At 44.3% G+C, this 17,487-nt stretch overlaps 1 protein-coding gene across 2 annotated transcripts in view; it reads right to left on the bottom strand.

Moving 5' to 3' along the window:
- The window catches only part of NF2 (NF2, moesin-ezrin-radixin like (MERLIN) tumor suppressor), a 156,404-nt gene that overhangs the window by 93,926 nt on the left and 44,991 nt on the right, over positions 1–17,487 (bottom strand). For both annotated transcript variants that reach the window (XM_073630703.1, XM_073630693.1), the window contains exon 11: positions 5,907–6,020. In XM_073630703.1, the coding sequence (XP_073486804.1) occupies positions 5,907–6,020 (114 nt within the window). The remainder of the gene's footprint in view (positions 1–5,906; positions 6,021–17,487) is intronic.

The following is a 17,487-nucleotide window of genomic DNA, read 5'->3' as shown; positions in this document are numbered from 1 at the left end:
ATTCTGCTTGAGCATCTGAAGCCCCAAGACCTGCTAATATATAAATCAACTGACCTAAAATAGATAACCAGAACAATTTGTTCTTCATGTCTGTCCTTTAAAATAATTAAGATTCAGTGCAAGCTACATCTGTACCCACCTCCACCATTAGCAGCTATATTACACTGAGGAGGAGTGACCATAAACCGCTCTGATTTACTTTTTTTTTTTTGCAGAGGACATGCATGCCGATTAATGGTAAACCCCCCTATCGTTTTCAGCAAAGGAAGCTGCTATCTTTGCCTCTGTTTAATCTACAACTGCCATGATGCTGCTACTGGTGTCTTTTACATGTGATCAGTTTAGACACCAGCCATTGGATGGTTTGACAGTTTGAATGCAATCACACACACGCACCGAGCAATTAACTGCAATTAGGGATGGAAGTGCACCCCTGGATGCAAGCTGTATGTGTCCACAGGCACATATCTGTCCCTAACCGCAGGTAATCACTCCATTTGTGATTGCATGTGGACAGTGCAGATAGAAGATTTACTAAAACCGGAGAGCGCAAAATCTGGTGCAGCCGTGCATGGTAACCACTCCTCTTCTAACTTCAGCTTGTTCAATTAAACCACTTGCCGACCACCTTCCACATATATACTTCGGCAACTCGGCATGGCTGCGCAAAACGGCGTACCTGTACATCGATCTGTGCATGTGGTACTGCGGGCGGGCTCGATATCTGCCGGCCACTCACGATTGCAGGAAAGAGAGCCAGAATGGGGATCTGTCAATGTAAACAAACAGATCCCCATTGGGGGAGAGAGGGAGAGGGAGAGGGAGAGGGAGAGGGAGAGGGAGAGGGAGAGGGAGAGGGAGAGAGGGCGAGAGAGATCAGCTGTTCCCATTAATCAGGAACCGCAATCTCTTTTCTCCCAGGCAGCCCATCCCCATACAGTTAGAAACACCTCATGGGGAACACAGTTAACCCCTTGATCACCCCCTAGTGTTAACCCCCCTTCCCTGCCAGTGCCATTTATACAGTGATCAGTGTATTTCTATAGCACTGATCACTGTATTCGTGTCACTGGTCCCCAAATAGTGGCACTTACCGCTAAAATGTCACAGTACCACAAAAAAAAAAAAAACACGCAGATCACCGCCATTACCAGTAAAAACAATTAAAAAAAAAAAAAAGTCCCTAAATCTTTCCCCTATTTTGTAGACGCTATAACTTTTGTGCAAACCAATCAATATAAGCTTATTGCGATTTTTTTAACCAAAAACATGTAGCAGAATACATATTGGCCTAAACTGATGAATGTATAATTGTCAGTTAAAATCGACGCAGTGCCGTATCGCAAAAGAGGGCCTGGTCAGGAAGGGGGGTAAATCCTTCCAGAGCTGAAGTGGTTAAAAGGAGTTGTAAAGGCAGAACTTTTTTTTATCTTCATGCATTCTTTGCATTACGATAAAACACCTTCTGTGTGTAGCAGCCCTTTCATACTTACCCAAGCCCCCTCTCTGTCCAGCGATGTACACGAATCCCTCTGTCTGGGACTCTCCCTCCTGATTGGCTGACACAAAGTCAGTTAGCCCATCAGGGGAGAGAGGGGGTGGGGCCGAATGGCAGCTCCATGTCTGAATGGACACACGGAGCTGCAGCTCGGCTTGGGTGCCCCCATAGCAAGCTGCTTGCTGTGAGAACACTTCGACAGGAGGGAAGGGCCAGGAGCAGCAAAGAGGGAATTGAGAAGAGGAGGATCCAGGCTGCTCTGTGCAAAACCACTGCACAGAGGAGGTAAGTATGACAAAACACAAGACTTTACAATCACTTTAAGCTTTGAAAACAAAACCTGGAAGCAGATTGGTTTCTACGCAGAGCTGCACCAGATTTTGCACTCTCCAGTTTTAGTAAACCAACCCCATAGTGTCAGTGTATCACTAATTTGTATAGACTTACTGCCCGCAGCTAATTGAGAAGATGTGGCTGCACCCGCCACAGAAATAAGCTGACCTGGGCAGTGTACAGCCCAAATTGTTCATGTGCATGGGCCCCTAATTTTTGCACAACTGTCATATACACACACAAAATAAATTAAAAAAAACATGTTTGCATGTTGCAGGAACTTGCAGTAAAACACGTGATTTACTGCGCCTTATCACAATGCACAGTAACGCACAATAATACAGCTAAAGGGGGATTAAATCTAAAACCGGCAATGTAACATATTGCAGCTTAACAATTATTAGAAGTGGTGGCTGCATCAGTTTTCTTTTTTGTCGTTCTCCCCCTCAGTTTTCACCTGGTGAGCTGACTAGAAACACACCTCCTGTATTAGAATGCCCCCACTCTAGATGAAGGAGCACACAGGGCACCTTTGGACAGAAGCATTGTCTGTCTAAGGGGAGGGAAGTGTTAGATGTACTAGCAGATTTAGACACTCTAACAAATTGAAGTCAAACTGAGCTTAAAAAAAGAAAAGCATGTTTTTTAGGGGTTTTTTGCTAATCATAGTTACCTCGGTGGATGGAGCATCAGACCGATGCTGCAGTTGTCCCCCGACGTCTCTGCACTGAGCCACTGAACACAGCCGATGGCTCGGTTCTCACTCCTCCCTGAGTGAGCAAAACAGTCAGTCAGCATCGCTCCCGGTATGCTTCTCCACGCTCATTGGAGCGATGAGCTGTGGAGGGGCGGGGAGCGGCCGTCTCAGTGGCTCACTGAGACTGCCATCAGTCAAGACAGCTGGCAGATCCAGACTTGGGTAGTCGGGATGACGTGGTGCCTCGACTGATTCCGGTGACGTCAGCGGAGAGCGGACTTCAGACCACTCTCCGCTGAAAACGGGTCACAGGAGTGCAAAACTAATTGCACTCCTGTGATCCTTAGGAGAAACCCAGCCTAAAAAGCTCAGGCTGGACTTTTCCTTTAACTATTTAATCAGTTAGAGCAAGCAGTTTTTTCCCTTTTGGGATAAAGCTTTTATGTGAATAAATAAAAGAGGATAATTTTAAATTACCCCTGCCAGTGTTAAATGGTTTGTCTCATCCATGTAAACTAATACACTGTACAAGAGAGCTTGCATTTTTGAAAAACAGACTTGCTGGATCACCAGATGAAAATAGAAGAGAGCAAGCCTAAAAAAAAAAAAAAAAAAAAAAAAGGAAACGAATACCGCCATGAAAGCTAAGAATTGGTAAGCTGAAATATAATAAAAGGTTTTCTTTTGGGTTTAATACCACTTTCAGTGCATTGTAATGTACCGCAATACATTTATGTGAACCACCTGTTCTAAAACAGCACTGAAGACCAATGGTAATAGTCCCTACTGGTGTCTTTTATACTAAAAGAGTTATAGGAAATTCTACACCTGGATATAGGATTCAGGAACCTAATGCTGAAAAAAAACAGACCAATAAAATTAATTCCCAGAAATGCAGTGATATTAAAAACTAAATTAGTTAGCAGCCGAAAAAAACAAACAAAAAAAACAAAAACACACATTGTAATATTTTAATGCTACAGTATAATAATTCTGTAAGGGTACAATCCAGAACAAGAGCTTGCAGGTTTCAAATATGGAAAAATAATATTCTATTTCTTATTCATACACTGCACCATACCTCATTCACCTTGGAAAAACAAAACAGACAACCCAAGTGCTATAAATTGTGTACTCTGCAAAATGACACCATGAGAACGTTTGTCCTTATACAGAATATTGATCTCCATTACAGACACACCTGATGGCATTGGAGGTCAAAAGCGAACACATTACAGAAATAAAAGTCATACAATATGAGCCGAGCAAGAGTTTGCCACTTTTTTGCCCAACATTTTTTTCTAATGAGTTCAACCTGCAGAATATAATCTAAATATTGTACATTATGTATGTAGATCTAGGTGAAACCTAATCACTACATAGTTGTATATTAAATCAGGTCATAAAAGCTTATAGTCTTATTGCAGTCAATTAAAATATAAAAACAGACAGAAATAGCAACAGATGCAATGCTGATAACAGAGCAATAGTAATATTGCACCAGGTTATAAAAAAAAAGCATCTTGCCACAAAAAAAAAAAAAAAAAAAAAGTTACATTTATTGTTAATAAAGGGAGGCCCCCTTGTGGCTGAGGCTGGAATTGCAGAAAGATGCAGTGCACCTTATCTGTATGCTAGTCAGGCAAGTCAAATGGATGAGTGAGCGGGAGGAGAAGAGTCGATGGCTCAGGCCGTGTGTTTGAATGCTAAGTGCTGCAGAGGCGTCACACTGCGACGGCCCATTCCCTCCGATGGCATTAACATTCCTGTCCGGCAGCATCCACACTTAGCGCAGCTGTCATCAGGGGATTGGGTAATTGCAGATCACACTAAGACGCACAATGCAGAAAGGACTGGGCCTGCCATCTACTTGTGCATGTGTGATACTCTGCCCTTAGCACAAAAGAGAAGGGAGCTTGGGTTAAGTGCAGTTACACTGTCCAAAGGTGCCATCAAATCCATCAAACTCTTGACTGGGAAAATACCATTTTCCATCGGTGGAGGAGTGAAAGATCACAGAGACAGCTTTCTACTTACTCTCTGGGAAGTTCTTCCATAAAGATCACCTGATGTTATGCTCTGACAACACTGGGACGTTTCAAGGCACCCTTTCAATTCTTTAAAATGCGAAAGATCTGATACACTGAGATGGCTTTTCTGGAACATAACACCACGCATCCCGGACAGTGGTATAAATATTACATTAGAAGCAAATCAAAAGCAGTAAAGATAACAGCGACATAACAGGGGGACGCTACAACTTCCACGCGCCAGTTTATAGTGCCATTGGCAGCAGCAAAAAAAAAAAAAAAATGTATAACTACTAAAATTCAAAAGTTTCAGTAAATCTGTACCTGTTTATTTAGTATCTCACCCACTGCATGCAGTCATTGTGAATTATTGTTTAAAATGTTGATGTATTTTATTTACATGTAAATATACTCCGATAAAATAATTCCATTTCCATATTCTGTGTACTGTGGGAGACCAGATATAGCGAATGCAGGGTCCTAGGTTTAGTAACACTTTAATGCTTTCTGAGGCATTGATTGATTTCCATTCTAGCACTGATTCAGTGAGTCACAAACATTTCCATTGATTTCTAGCACTGATTCAATGAGTCACAAAGCATTAAAGACCTTTGGATCAGTATAACTGCCAAGCAACCAGCATTTTTGAAAGTAGAGTTTAGAAAAGACAGCACAACTTTCCTTTTACAGTGGGCCTAAAATGAAACCCCTGATCCAGCCAACAACAATTATTTTTATTTTAGATATTCCCATAAGGGAGACTGGGTGTCACAGGGACAGGAAGTGAAGGCAGAGCTCCCTTAATGGGCAAGAGACAAAAAAAATTTAAAAAAGGGAAGTGTTTTCATTTATGGGAGCAACCTTATTTCATCGTATGGTGTCAACCCTTTCTCTTCCTTATCCTTATGGGGAAAACCTTATTTCTCATTATGGTGTCACAAGGACAGAGCACAAGGGAAAAAAAAATCACTAGTGATGTTACAGACATCAAAACATCTTATAACAATCAAATACCCCTAGCTATTTTTTCTCCAATTAATATAAAAAAAAACAAAAAACAAACCCCCTCATGAATCATACAAACAACTTACAAAAGGTTCAGTTTCTAACACATCCAAAACTAAAAAAGCAAGTCCACATTTGCAAATAAATAAATCAGCCCCAACATTTTTCAAAAGGCAAAGTGTATAAACATTTACAGTATGCTTGGTCATATAAATAAGTAAGTTAGTTGTGTCTTCAGAATGCAATCCCCTGACTATGGGCTGCAGAACAACAAAATAGAGTTTTCAATTTAAAACTGCACAAATCACTTGTAACTAGCTGGACAATGCAAATTCTAACTCACCTGTTTTCTGGCTTTCTCTTCCCTGGCCTGAGCTTTCATTTGCTGCACCTCAAGGGAGTCTGCTTTTCTTCTCCGCATAAACAAATCATGGTTCCCAATGCACAGTTGTAGAATCTGGAAAAAAAATGTACGTTAGAAGAACACATTCAAGCAATTTGTTACTTGCCATGCCATAAAAAAAAAAAAAAAAAAAAAAAAAAAAAAAAAACACTGCATGACTAACCATCTTGTGTATTTACCAACTCTGAAACTTTTTTAAATGACAAAAACTAAACTGGAACTTATCACAAAGTGCAAGCACATCTATTTACCTAAACATCAGTTTTGTTGTTCCTTCGTAGTGTCCACAGGATCCAAAAATGTGAGGCATCTCTGTTAGAAAACCAGCAACAAGAATTTAAAGGTTGCCAACCTAGACCTGACCCCATCCTCCTCTTTACTACTGGTTATAGAAATCAGTGATGGGCCAATAAAAATAGGGCAAAAGGCAGGAGGTGACAGGGCTAACCACAGAAGGTGATTGATGGGTCCCCTATTTCAAGGAGCGTTCAAGTCAAACCAGAATTATTAATTTTACAGGTATGAAAAGGAATGCTAGCGTGGTGGTACTACACGCAGTAGTAAGAGGCAAGTGTGTCCTATTACTGATAGGTGGCGCACATGTTGCAGGCCAGTGCAGAGACAGTTAATCAAGATGGCAGACAACAGTGTTAGTGCGTGCATGGAACAGCGTGTGGTGATGACGTTTCTTGTGAATGCAGATATCTACAGAAGACGTACAGTACGGGGACGAGCCACTCAGCCACAGTAAGACATTTGAATGGTGTAAACATTTTAAAGATGGCCGTGTGTCCGTCAGTGACGATCCTGGCTGTGGTGGCTCCCGTCCCACAGCAGACATTCCCGTCAACATTCAGCGTGTAAAATGTCTGATCCTGGATAAGCGACACATACCCTGTTGTGAAATTGCACAAGAGACAAACTTTTGGTGGTATTTGATCGCCTCCGCGTTTTTAATTTTTTGCGCTATAAAAAAAAAGAGCGACAATTTTGAAAAAAAAAAAAAAACAAAAAAAAAACCCACACACAATATCTTTAACTTTTTGCTATAATAAATATCCCACATTTTTTTTTTTTTTTTGATAAAAAAAAACAAAAACAAAAAAAAAAAAAAAAACTATTTGTTTCTCAGTTTAGGCTGATATGTATTCTATATATTTTTGGTTAAAAAGATAAATAAAATCGCAATAAGCGTATATTGATTGGTTTGCGCAAAAGTTATAGCATCTACAAAATAGGGGATAGATTTATGGCATTTTTTTTATTTTTTAATAGTAAAGGTGGCGATCTGCAATTTTTATCAGGACTGCGATATTGCGGCGCACAAATTGGACACATTTTTGGGACCATTGACAATTATACAACGATCAGTGCTATATTATTAGTATTATTATTATACAGGATTTATATAGCGCCAACAGTTTACGCAGCGCTTTACAATATAAAAGGAGACAATACAATCAAATACAAGAGGATTAAGAGGGCCCTGCTCAGAAGAGCTTACAATCTAATAGGGTGGGGCAGGTGGTAAAAAAGGTTGTAACTGTGGAGAATGAGCTGATGGAAGTAGTAGGAGGTTAGTTGGAGACATGATAGGCTTCCCTGAAGAGATGAGTTTTCAGGGATCGCCTGAAGGTAGCAAGAGTAGGGGATAGCTGGACCAGTGGAGGTAGCGAGTTCCAGAGGATGGGGGGAGGCTCTGGAGAAATCCTGGAGACGAGCATGGGAGGAGGTGACGAGAGAGCTTGAGAGTAGGAGGTCTTGAGAAGAGCGGAGGGGACGATTTGGGTGATATTTGGAGACAAGATTGGTGATGTAGCTCGGGGCAGAGTTGTGAATGGCTTTGTATGTTGTGGTTAGTATTTTGAATTTAATTTGCCGGGTGATTGGGAGCCAGTGTAGGGATTGGAGGAGAGGGTTGGCAGACACTGAGCGGTTGGTAAGGTGGATAAGTCTTGCAGCAGCATTCATGATAGACTGAAGAGGGGATAGTCTATGGAGAGGCAGGCCAATGAGAAGGGAGTTGCAATTGTCAAGGTGAGAGATAACAAGGGAGTGAATGAGAAGCTTGGTGGTTTCATTTGTTAAAAAGGGGCGTATTTTAGAGATGTTACGGAGGTGAATTCTACAAACTTTTGACAACGATTAGATTTGGGGCTGAAATGACAAGTCAGAGTCTAGGATTACACATAGTACCCTGGTGTGAGGGGAGGGCCTGATGGTTGCATTGTTGATTTTGATGGAAAAGTCATAGAGGGGGCACGTACAGGGGGGAATAGTAATAGCTCAGGTTTTAGAGAGATTTAGTTTAAGGAAGTGGTGCAACATCCATGCTGATATGTCAGTTAGTAAGTTAGTAATGCGAGAGGAGACTGAAGGAGTGAGGTGAGGAGTAGACAGATAGATTTGGGTGTCATTGGCGTATAAGTGGTATTGGAAGCCGTGGGCAGTTATCAAGTGACCAAGGGAGGAGGTGAAGAGAAGGGGTCCAAGAACAGAGCCTTGGGGGAACCCCACAGAAAGGGGCAATGGAGAGGAGGAGACAGAGATGTAGGTGACACTGAAGGAGCGCTGTGATAGATAGGCAGAGAACCAGGATAGAGCAAATCTCAGAGGCCAAGGGAATGTAGTTTATTGAGAAGGAGCGGGTGGTCAACAGTATCGAAGACCGCAGAGAGGTCAAGTAGTAGGAGTATGGAGTAGTGGCTGTTGGTTTTAGCAGTTAGTAAGTTTTAGTAAGGCAGTTTCTGTGGAGTGCTGCGAGCGAAAGCCAGATTGTAATGGGTCAAAAAGGTTATTGTCACTGAGGTTGGAGCTAGGACAGTTGTAGACCAAGCATTCTAGAAGTTTAGAGGTGAATGGGAGCAATGAGATGGGTCTTAAGTTGTTTAGATTGGTAGGGTCCAGTGAGGGCTTTTTAAGTATGGGAGTGATCTACGCATGTTTTAGAGGGGAGGGGAAGATGCCACTAGAGAGGGAGAGATTGAAGATGTGAGTGAGGGAGCATAGGATAGAATAAGAGGGTCACCTTAGTAGTTGTGAGGGAACAGGATTCAAGGGACAATTGGTTAGGTGGGCATCTGAGAGAAGTTTTGTAACCTCTTCATTGGTAGCCAATTCAAAAGAGGAGAGTGTTGAATGTGCTGTTAGGCCAGGTATGTTGGGTGGGGAAGATGTACGCACAGTGGAGGTGTCCTCATGAATTGCATCAATCTTGCCTTTGAAGTGACTGGCAATCTCTTGGGCAGTTAGTGGGTAGAGGGGGTGGGGGGCGAAGCAGAAAGTTAAAGGTTGAGAGGAGCCGACGGGGACTGGATGACAAAGTATTAATAAGAGAAACAAAGTAGGCTTGTTTTGCAACATGGAGGCAGGAATTGTATTTTAGAAGGGCAGATTTATATAGGGTGAAGTCTTGCAGTCATTTGGTTTTACACCACAGTCGTTCAAGAGCGCGACAACGTCTCTTGAGATTTCTAGTGTTGTCCGTTTGCTAGGGTTGTAACGGTCGGGGCCTGATTCTGCATGTGGTTAGAGGAGGAAGTGCATCTAGTGATGATGAGAGCGAACTGTTGTAGACAGACGTGGCCAGGTCAGGACAGGACAGGGGAGAGATTATGTCATATAGGTGGTCAGTAGCAGAATAGAGAAGAGAAGGGTTAAGGTGACGAAGGTTCCTACAAGTAACTGTTTGCTGCTTGGAGGGATGGGTGGTTGCAGGCAAGGATAGAATGAAATTAATGGGGTTGTGATCAGAGAGAGGAAAGGGGGTGTTTGTGAGGTTGCCAGGGTTGCAGAGATGGGAGAATACAAGGTCAAGGGTATTACCATTGAAGTATGTGCCCATTGTGTTAGGTCAAAAGATGAGGTTAAGTTGAGACGTTTAGCTGTAGATGGGCTGTTGACATTGACAGGAATGTTGAAGTCACCAAGAATGATCGTGGGTATTTCAGAGGAGAGAAAGTAGGGTAGCCAGGCAGCAAAGTCATCAAGAAAGCGCAACACCAGTTCAGGAGGCCGATAAAGTGCTGCAATCCTCAGAGAAATAGGAGAAAACAGACGACTACAGTGCATCTCAAAAGAAGAGAGGGAAAGAGAGGGAGGGATAGGAATGACTTGGAAGGTGCTTTGTGGGGATAGAAGGAATCCAACTCCACCTCCTTTCTGTCCGTTGGGTCTGGGGGAGTGAGTCCAATGGAGGCCTCCGTGGGAGAGGGCAGCAGGAGAATCTGAGTCCAAATTTTGAAGCCAAGTTTCGGTTATGGCAAGTATGTTAAAGCCATGACAGATGAAGAGGTCATGTACAGATGTTAGCTTGTTACAGATGGAGCGGGCATTCCTAAGGATGCATGAGATAGGTGGGCTGATTTGAGGAAGCAGGGGTATATAAACTAAATTAAATGGATCGCGATGGTTGTCAGAGAGGGAGGGGTATTGGAGATGTGGCTTGCAGTTTGAAAATGGCGGACCAGGATTAGGAGAAATGTCACCTGAGACTAGGAGAAGGAGGAGGGTGAGGAAGGCGAAGTGGGAGTGGGATGTGCATGAGCACAAGTATCTAGTGGCCCTGGTGTTTATGCAAGCATGTGGGTGCAGCAAATGCAGGAGATGATGGGTGCAGTAGTAGGGAGAGGGTAGGAGTGAGGGTGATATGTGTATGCTGCAGGGTAGAGAGGAGGGGTAGAATATGGATAATTTGAGGATAGAAGACACTGATGTGAGAAGGAAGAGAATGAGGAGCATGTTAGTGGATAGAGTGACTGATCTGACTTGATATAAAATAAATGTCAAATGCTGGTTTGCTTGCCGTCTTGCAGAGTGGAGCAGAGTTCTTGTTGTATCTTCATCCAGTTTTAGTTATCCTGCTTTCGGTAAACTGCGGCGGTGAAACTGCGCATCACTCGTGACAGAGCCACTCAGGACAGAGCCATGATGTCTGCACCTTGCCCCTGTCTGCGTCACCCCATAGGCTGCTTTAAATTTATAGGGAGACTGAGCAGGCATGCATTTCTCTATTGGTCATCAAAGGGTCTGATTTGAGACACCTGAATGTGGGAGAGAAGATGGCCAATATCAGACCAGACACAGGCTAGGGTTGTAAAGCTAATTACCTCTTGATCACTCAAGCCACATGGAGTTGAGAATCAATCACCAGTAATGTTGCTATTGTAGTGTGGTTGTTATATAGCTAGCATTAAATATAGAAGTTTAAAGACATGACAGCAGAAGACATTTACCAAATATGTTACAGTAATGTCAGTTCAGCAGAGTAGAGGGTACAGATGGATAGACATTAACCGAATATGTTACAGTAATGTCAGTAATGCTATAAAAATGCACAGATTACTGTATAAAATGTCATTGGCAGGGAAGGGTTTAACTGTGTTCCTTAGGTGTGTTCTAACTGTAGGGGGGATGGGATGGGACTCTTTAAGAGAGAGACAGACACAGAGAGAGAATATAATATATCGTGCCATCGGCTCCTGGCACACGCTGCGGGCACGCCCCTAGTGGCCAAAAGGCGAAGCGACGGAAGGCAACGTTGTTTCGTCTAGCCGTGCCATTCTGCTGCAGTAAAACTGCGGCGGCTGGTCAGCAAACGGTTAAACGCTGGGATAAGTGTATAAACATAGCAGTGGAGTATTTCAAAAAATAAATGCAGTTTCCACTTCTTGAAATGTTTTCCTTTATTATATAAATGCAAAAGTCCCGGTTTGACTTGAACACCCCTCATAGAACAACCAAAGTTTCTGACTTTAATGCCAGTTTTTAGGTTTGTTGGTGGTCTGCTTTAAAGAAAAACAAGATAAGCTCAGAGAACTTGCAGGTTTTACAGATGAATTATTCTAATATACTATTTCTCAGGCAATATGACTGACAGAGAGAAAGAGGGGGTGCAAGTTGTACACGCTTCTAAAATATTATTCGGCATGGTGCAAGTCGATTTTGAGAGCCCTTTCGAATCTACTCTCACGAAAGACAAGGGAAGCAGTTATACCAGCCAATCAAGGTTGTTCAAGAGGTTGCTAGGGGTTCCATGAGCTGTGGGATTGACATGCCATCGATGGGGTTTGCATATTTCCAGAACCAATGCCACCTGGCAAAGTCAGCAGCATGACACTAATTAAATTTTTAGCCATCTGTAATGGTGGCAATTCTGACACAGGCTGTAGGGTTGCATACTTCCCACTGACCAGCCCCTTTCACAAATGCGGACCACTTGTCTGTTTTTCATCCTCCGTTGACAGATGAAAAACGGACATCAATGCATCTCTATGGAAAAACAGATGTAAATAGATCATCCATTTACATGCACTTCAGTCAACATCCATTTTTTGGAACGGGTTAAAAATAGGATTTTTATAACAGCTTACCTGTGAAATCCTTCTCTTTTGAGGTACATCACGGGACACAGAGCCTCAGTAATTACTGATGGGTTATGGGTATCACAAGGTGATTGGACACTGCTCACACCCTAGACAGGAAGTTCAACCCCCTATATAATCCCTCCCCTAACTGGGAGTACCTCAGTTTTGTAGCAAGCAATATAAGTGTATTAGAAGAGGGGCGGGACCTCTGTGTCCCGTGATGTACCTCAAAAGAAAAGGATTTTACAGGTAAGCTGTTAGAAAAATCCTTTTTCCCTTTCTCGTACATCACGGGACACAGAGCCTCAGTAATTACTGATGGGATGTCCCAGAGCAATACTATTTGAGGGGAGGGGACCACACAATGTAGGGTGTAATCAGACCTGAGGACCTCGTACCACTGCCTGCAGCACACTACGCCCAAAGGCGATATCCTCATGCCTTCCTACATCCACCTGATAAAATCTGGTCAATGTATGGACTGAAGACCAGGTTGAGGCCTCGCAAATTTGAGCCATAGAGGCCCGGTGATGCACTGCCCAAGAAGCACTTATAGCCCTTGTGGAGTGTGCCTTGATTTGAAAAGGTGGAATTTTCTGTTTCAAACCGTAAGCTTGAATAATCATTTGTTGAATCCATTTAGAAATGGTAGACTTTGACGCTGCCTGTCCTCTATTGGGACCTTCTGGCAGTACGAACAAAACATCCGTTTTGCGAATTTGAGCAGTTGCTTAGGCCTTGACTGCTCTTACTACATCCAAAAAATGTAGTGACCTTTCTTCCGTAGAACAGGGATCTGGAAAAAAGGAAGTCAGAATAATATCTTGGTTTAGATGGAAATCTGAAACCACTTTCGGTAGAAAGCTAGGATGAGGGCGCAATACCACTCTATCCTTATGCAAGATTAAATAAGGTTCTTTACAGGAAAGAGCTGCTAATTCTGATGCTATTCTAGCAGAAGAAATGGCTACCAGAAAAATTTACTTTCTTGTCAACAAGACCAAGGGAATCTGACGTATTGGTTCAAAAGGCTGTTTTTGTAAAACCGACAGAACCAAATTCAAGCCCCAGGGGTTTAGGGGCGCCTTAAGACGCATCGCCCCCTGCATAAAGTTCCAGACCAAAGAATGTGAAGCAAGTGGCCGTTGAAATAATACTGATAAGGCCGAGACCTGGCCCTTGATGGTACTCAAGGCCAGCTTCATCTCTACTCCCATTTGTAGAAAGTCAAGAATTCTACCTATGACATATTTTCTGGGATGCCAACCCCTGGCCTCACACCAGGATACATGTCTTCCAAGACTCTATGATAAATTACTCTGGAAGCTGGCTTCCTCGCATTGATCAAGGTAGAGATCACAGGACCTGAAAGCCCACGATTCTTCAGAACGTGGGTTTCAATAGCCAAACCGTCAAATTTAACGTTTGTAAGGCAGGATGGAATACTGGAGCTTGAGATAACAAGGTCTGGACGTGACGGTAGGGTCCACGGGGAACCCACTGTCATCCTTACTATTTCTGCATACCAAGCTCTCCTGGGCCAAGCTGGGGCCACCAGAAGTACTGACTTCTTTTCCTGCCTGATCCTGCGAAGGAGTCGTGGCAGTAGCAGAATAGGAGGGAATGCATAAATCAGTGAGAACCGATGCCACGGAATCACCAACGCATCTGTCCCGCATGCAAGAGGATCCTTTGTTCTTGCCACAAACTTGTCGATCTTTTGTTGAATCTGGATGCAAAGATCTACATCTGGAACCCCCCATCTTTGGCATATGGCCCAAAAGACGTCGGGGTGAAAAGACCATTCCCCTGGGACTAACCGCTGGTGACTCAAATAGTCTGCCTGCCAGTTCTCTATCCCCGGAATGAAAACTGCCGATATGCATGGCACACGCTTTTCTGCCCAGACTAAAATCTGGTTCACTTCTCCCTGAGCTGCACGACTCCTGGTGCCTCCTTGATGATTGATATAAGCCACTGCTGTGGCATTGTCGGACTGGATCCTGACAGGACAACCCTGTAGCCTGAGAGTCCAGGCCCTTAGGGCTAGATATGCCGCACGGATCTCCAGAATGTTGATGGGTAAGGTCCTTTCGATTTTGGACCATTCCCCTTGGACCGCAGACTGTTCCAGAACTGCTCCAACCCGAAAGACTGGCATCCGTTGTTACCACTGTCCAGGTAACCGGTAAAAAAGATTTCCCTTTTTGCAGGTTTTCGGGTATTAACCACCAACTGAGGCTCTGACGCACTGTAGGAGACAGACGCATCGGAAAATCTAATGCCTGCATTTTCTTGTTCCAGGCAGACAGGATACCGTTTTGCAGCAGTCTCGAATGAAACTGAGCATAGGTAACCGCTTCGAATGAAGCCACCATCTTTCCCAGCAGCCTCATATAAAGGCGAACAGAAGGACCCTTTTTTGTCCTGACTACCTGAATCAGTTCTTTTAAGGCACTGGTCTTTGCCTGAGGTAAAAATACCTTCTCTTGGCTTGTATCTATGACCAGGCCCAAATACTCTAGTCTTCTTACTGGTTTTAAGAAAGACTTTTCTAAGTTGAGAATCCAACCTAGGTATTCCAAGTAGTTGACTGTGGTGACCAAGTTCTGGTCCAGGCAGGCTACCGACCGGTCTATCAAGAGCAGGTCGTCTAGGTATGCTATGACAGTTATACCTTGGGCCCTTAATCTGGCCAGAGGAGGAGCCAAGATCTTTGTAAAACACCCGAGGTGCAGTGGCTAGCCCGAAAGGCAGGGCTACAAACTGAAAGTGGCGTTTTTCTACTTCAAAACGCAAGTACTTTTGATGAGCAGGGAAAATGGGTACATGCAGGGAAGCATCTTTGATGTCTATTGATGCCAGAAATTCTCCTCCTTGTAGGATGGAGACTACTGATCGAATTGATTCCATGCGAAAGGCTGGAATCTTTAGGGATCCTTTAGATCCAGAATGGGTCCGACATCTCCATTTGGTTTTTGAACAGTGAAATGGTTTGAATAAAACCCCAATCCCTGCTCTTCTGTGGGAACCACCACGATGACCTTTTGCGACAATAGTCGCTCTAACGCTAGAAGGAGAGACTGCTTTTTCTCTGGATCTTTGGGGACATTTGATGTGAGGAAGCAAGGAGAGGGGAATGCTCGGAACTCCAGTTTGTAACCTAGAGTTACCATGGAGACTACCCATCTGTCCTGGAAATCTTCCTGCCAGAGCTTTGAGAACTGTAGCAGTCTTCCCCCCACCCAAGCGAGCGGGGGTGCTCCTTCATAAAGAGGCTTTAGCATCTTGTCTAGTAGGCTGTTGCACCAACACCTTCTCATCCTGAGAAGCTGAAGAGGGCACTTCTCCACTTGATTCCCCAGAAGAGGAATCATTAGTCTCATCCCGATCCTCTGAGAGGGATTCCTCTCCTTTTTCCACAGAGTTCCTCTGCTTGAGGGTCCTGGGTAACAATGGGAGACCTAGTGCGTTTTCTTCCACTGAGCGAAGATGCGATTAAGGCCATTAGTCTTTCCTCTAATCCATTAATGGTTGAGGAAAAAACCTTCTGCGTAATGTATACAGGGGCTGAAGTGCCAGAAGCAGATGCAGCCCCTGACCCCGATGGCTCACCCTGGCCAGCCATCCCAGGTCCTTCGGGGGGGGGGGGGGGAAGATGCAGCAGAAGGGGGGTCCTCAGAGCTTTAGGGAGATCCCCTAGATCCTCTGGTTTTTGGGGTATTTGTACCTCTTTTACCCATAGTGCAAAGCAACAAAAGGTGGAGGTACCACAAACAAACACTGACTGCTGAGCGATGTAGTTCAGCAACTGCTGCTGCTACCAATGCTCAGTCTGGTGTTTTAAGTAAATGCTGCCTGGGAGAATGCCTGTGTCCCACCTCACATGCGCCCGTCAGCTCTGTGTCCCTCCATAGGCTGTGTGCACCTGAAAGAGTGCACTTTATAGCCTGTGTAGCCAGCGATGTGGACGTCTAATCACGCCGGACGTCGCGTTAATGCTCCACCCCCCCTCCTCCGACCAGCCCTCCCGCGCCCCCCTCGTTTTTTTTTCCGAAAACGTGTGCTTTCCCGCGCGAGCCGAGGCTCCGATCCTCGGGACAAGCATGAAGGGGAGGCTGGGGTGGAGGAGAGAGAAGGGCCAGTGGATGGGGAACCTGCCGAAAACACAGTAGCTGCGGCAGCAGCAGCGGTCGTGCGGTATACTACCGCTGTTTGCACAGTCCACCCCGGCCCTCCTAAATCATGGGTGGGAAGCATGCTAAAGGAGAGAACCCCCCCCCCAACGCATCCTACCTGGAGCCTGGCTGGAGAAGCGTACAGCGTGGACACTTGAAACAGGCAGAACAAGGATGAAAAGGTAAGTGCACTTGGCAGCCCCCGGTGGCGACAATAGGCATAGCATACATTTACTTAAAGGAGAAAACCTACTAGAATTAAAAAATTCTTGAGGAGTCTCCCTTATACAGCTGCAGGGTTCTGTAATACAGACCCAATCTTCACCTCTCACAGTGGGCTCTGTTTGAAAAAAACCTTCAGAGACTGGGGCCCCCTAGAATAGGAGGATCCGCAGTTCTGGCCCCGTAAAGCACCCCGCCAGGGATATGGCTGAAAAAAACAAATACTTGATCCCGGGGTCCAGCTCTCTAAAAAGAGAAGTGTTACAGGTAAAACCTCGTTTCTTCGGACACGAGGCCCGGGTACCATCCAATTTGGCCTGAAAAAGCACTTTGAATGGATCCGGTTGCATGGCTTGCCCCAGAGATGGATACTCCTTTGGAGCTCAGCACAGCACATCTTATTCGTGACCAACACCTAAGACACTGGCGAAAAAACGGAGGTATCCCCAGTAAGGGGAGGGGTTATATTAGGGGGTTGAACTTCCTGTCTAGGGTGTGACCAGTGTCCAATCACCTTGTGATACCCATAACCCATCAGTAATTACTGAGGCTCTGTGTCCCGTGATGTACGAGAAAGAAACCCTATTTTACTTCCATTAAAAAAATGGATCGGAGGAAAAATGTATGTAAAACGAACAAATGGTCTGTTTTTGAATGAAAAAATGGCTCCAGGACTCAAGTGATTAAGGACTCTAGTTGGCAGATGTAAAAATGGATTAAAAACTGATGGCAAACTTCATCCGACTGAACTGATCG

Source organism: Aquarana catesbeiana, linkage group LG01 (assembly GCF_042186555.1).
Source record: "Aquarana catesbeiana isolate 2022-GZ linkage group LG01, ASM4218655v1, whole genome shotgun sequence".
Classification (NCBI taxonomy): Eukaryota; Metazoa; Chordata; class Amphibia; order Anura; family Ranidae; genus Aquarana; species Aquarana catesbeiana.
Note: the sequence above shows the minus strand (reverse complement) of the source record. Positions and strands in the feature narration are given on the sequence as shown.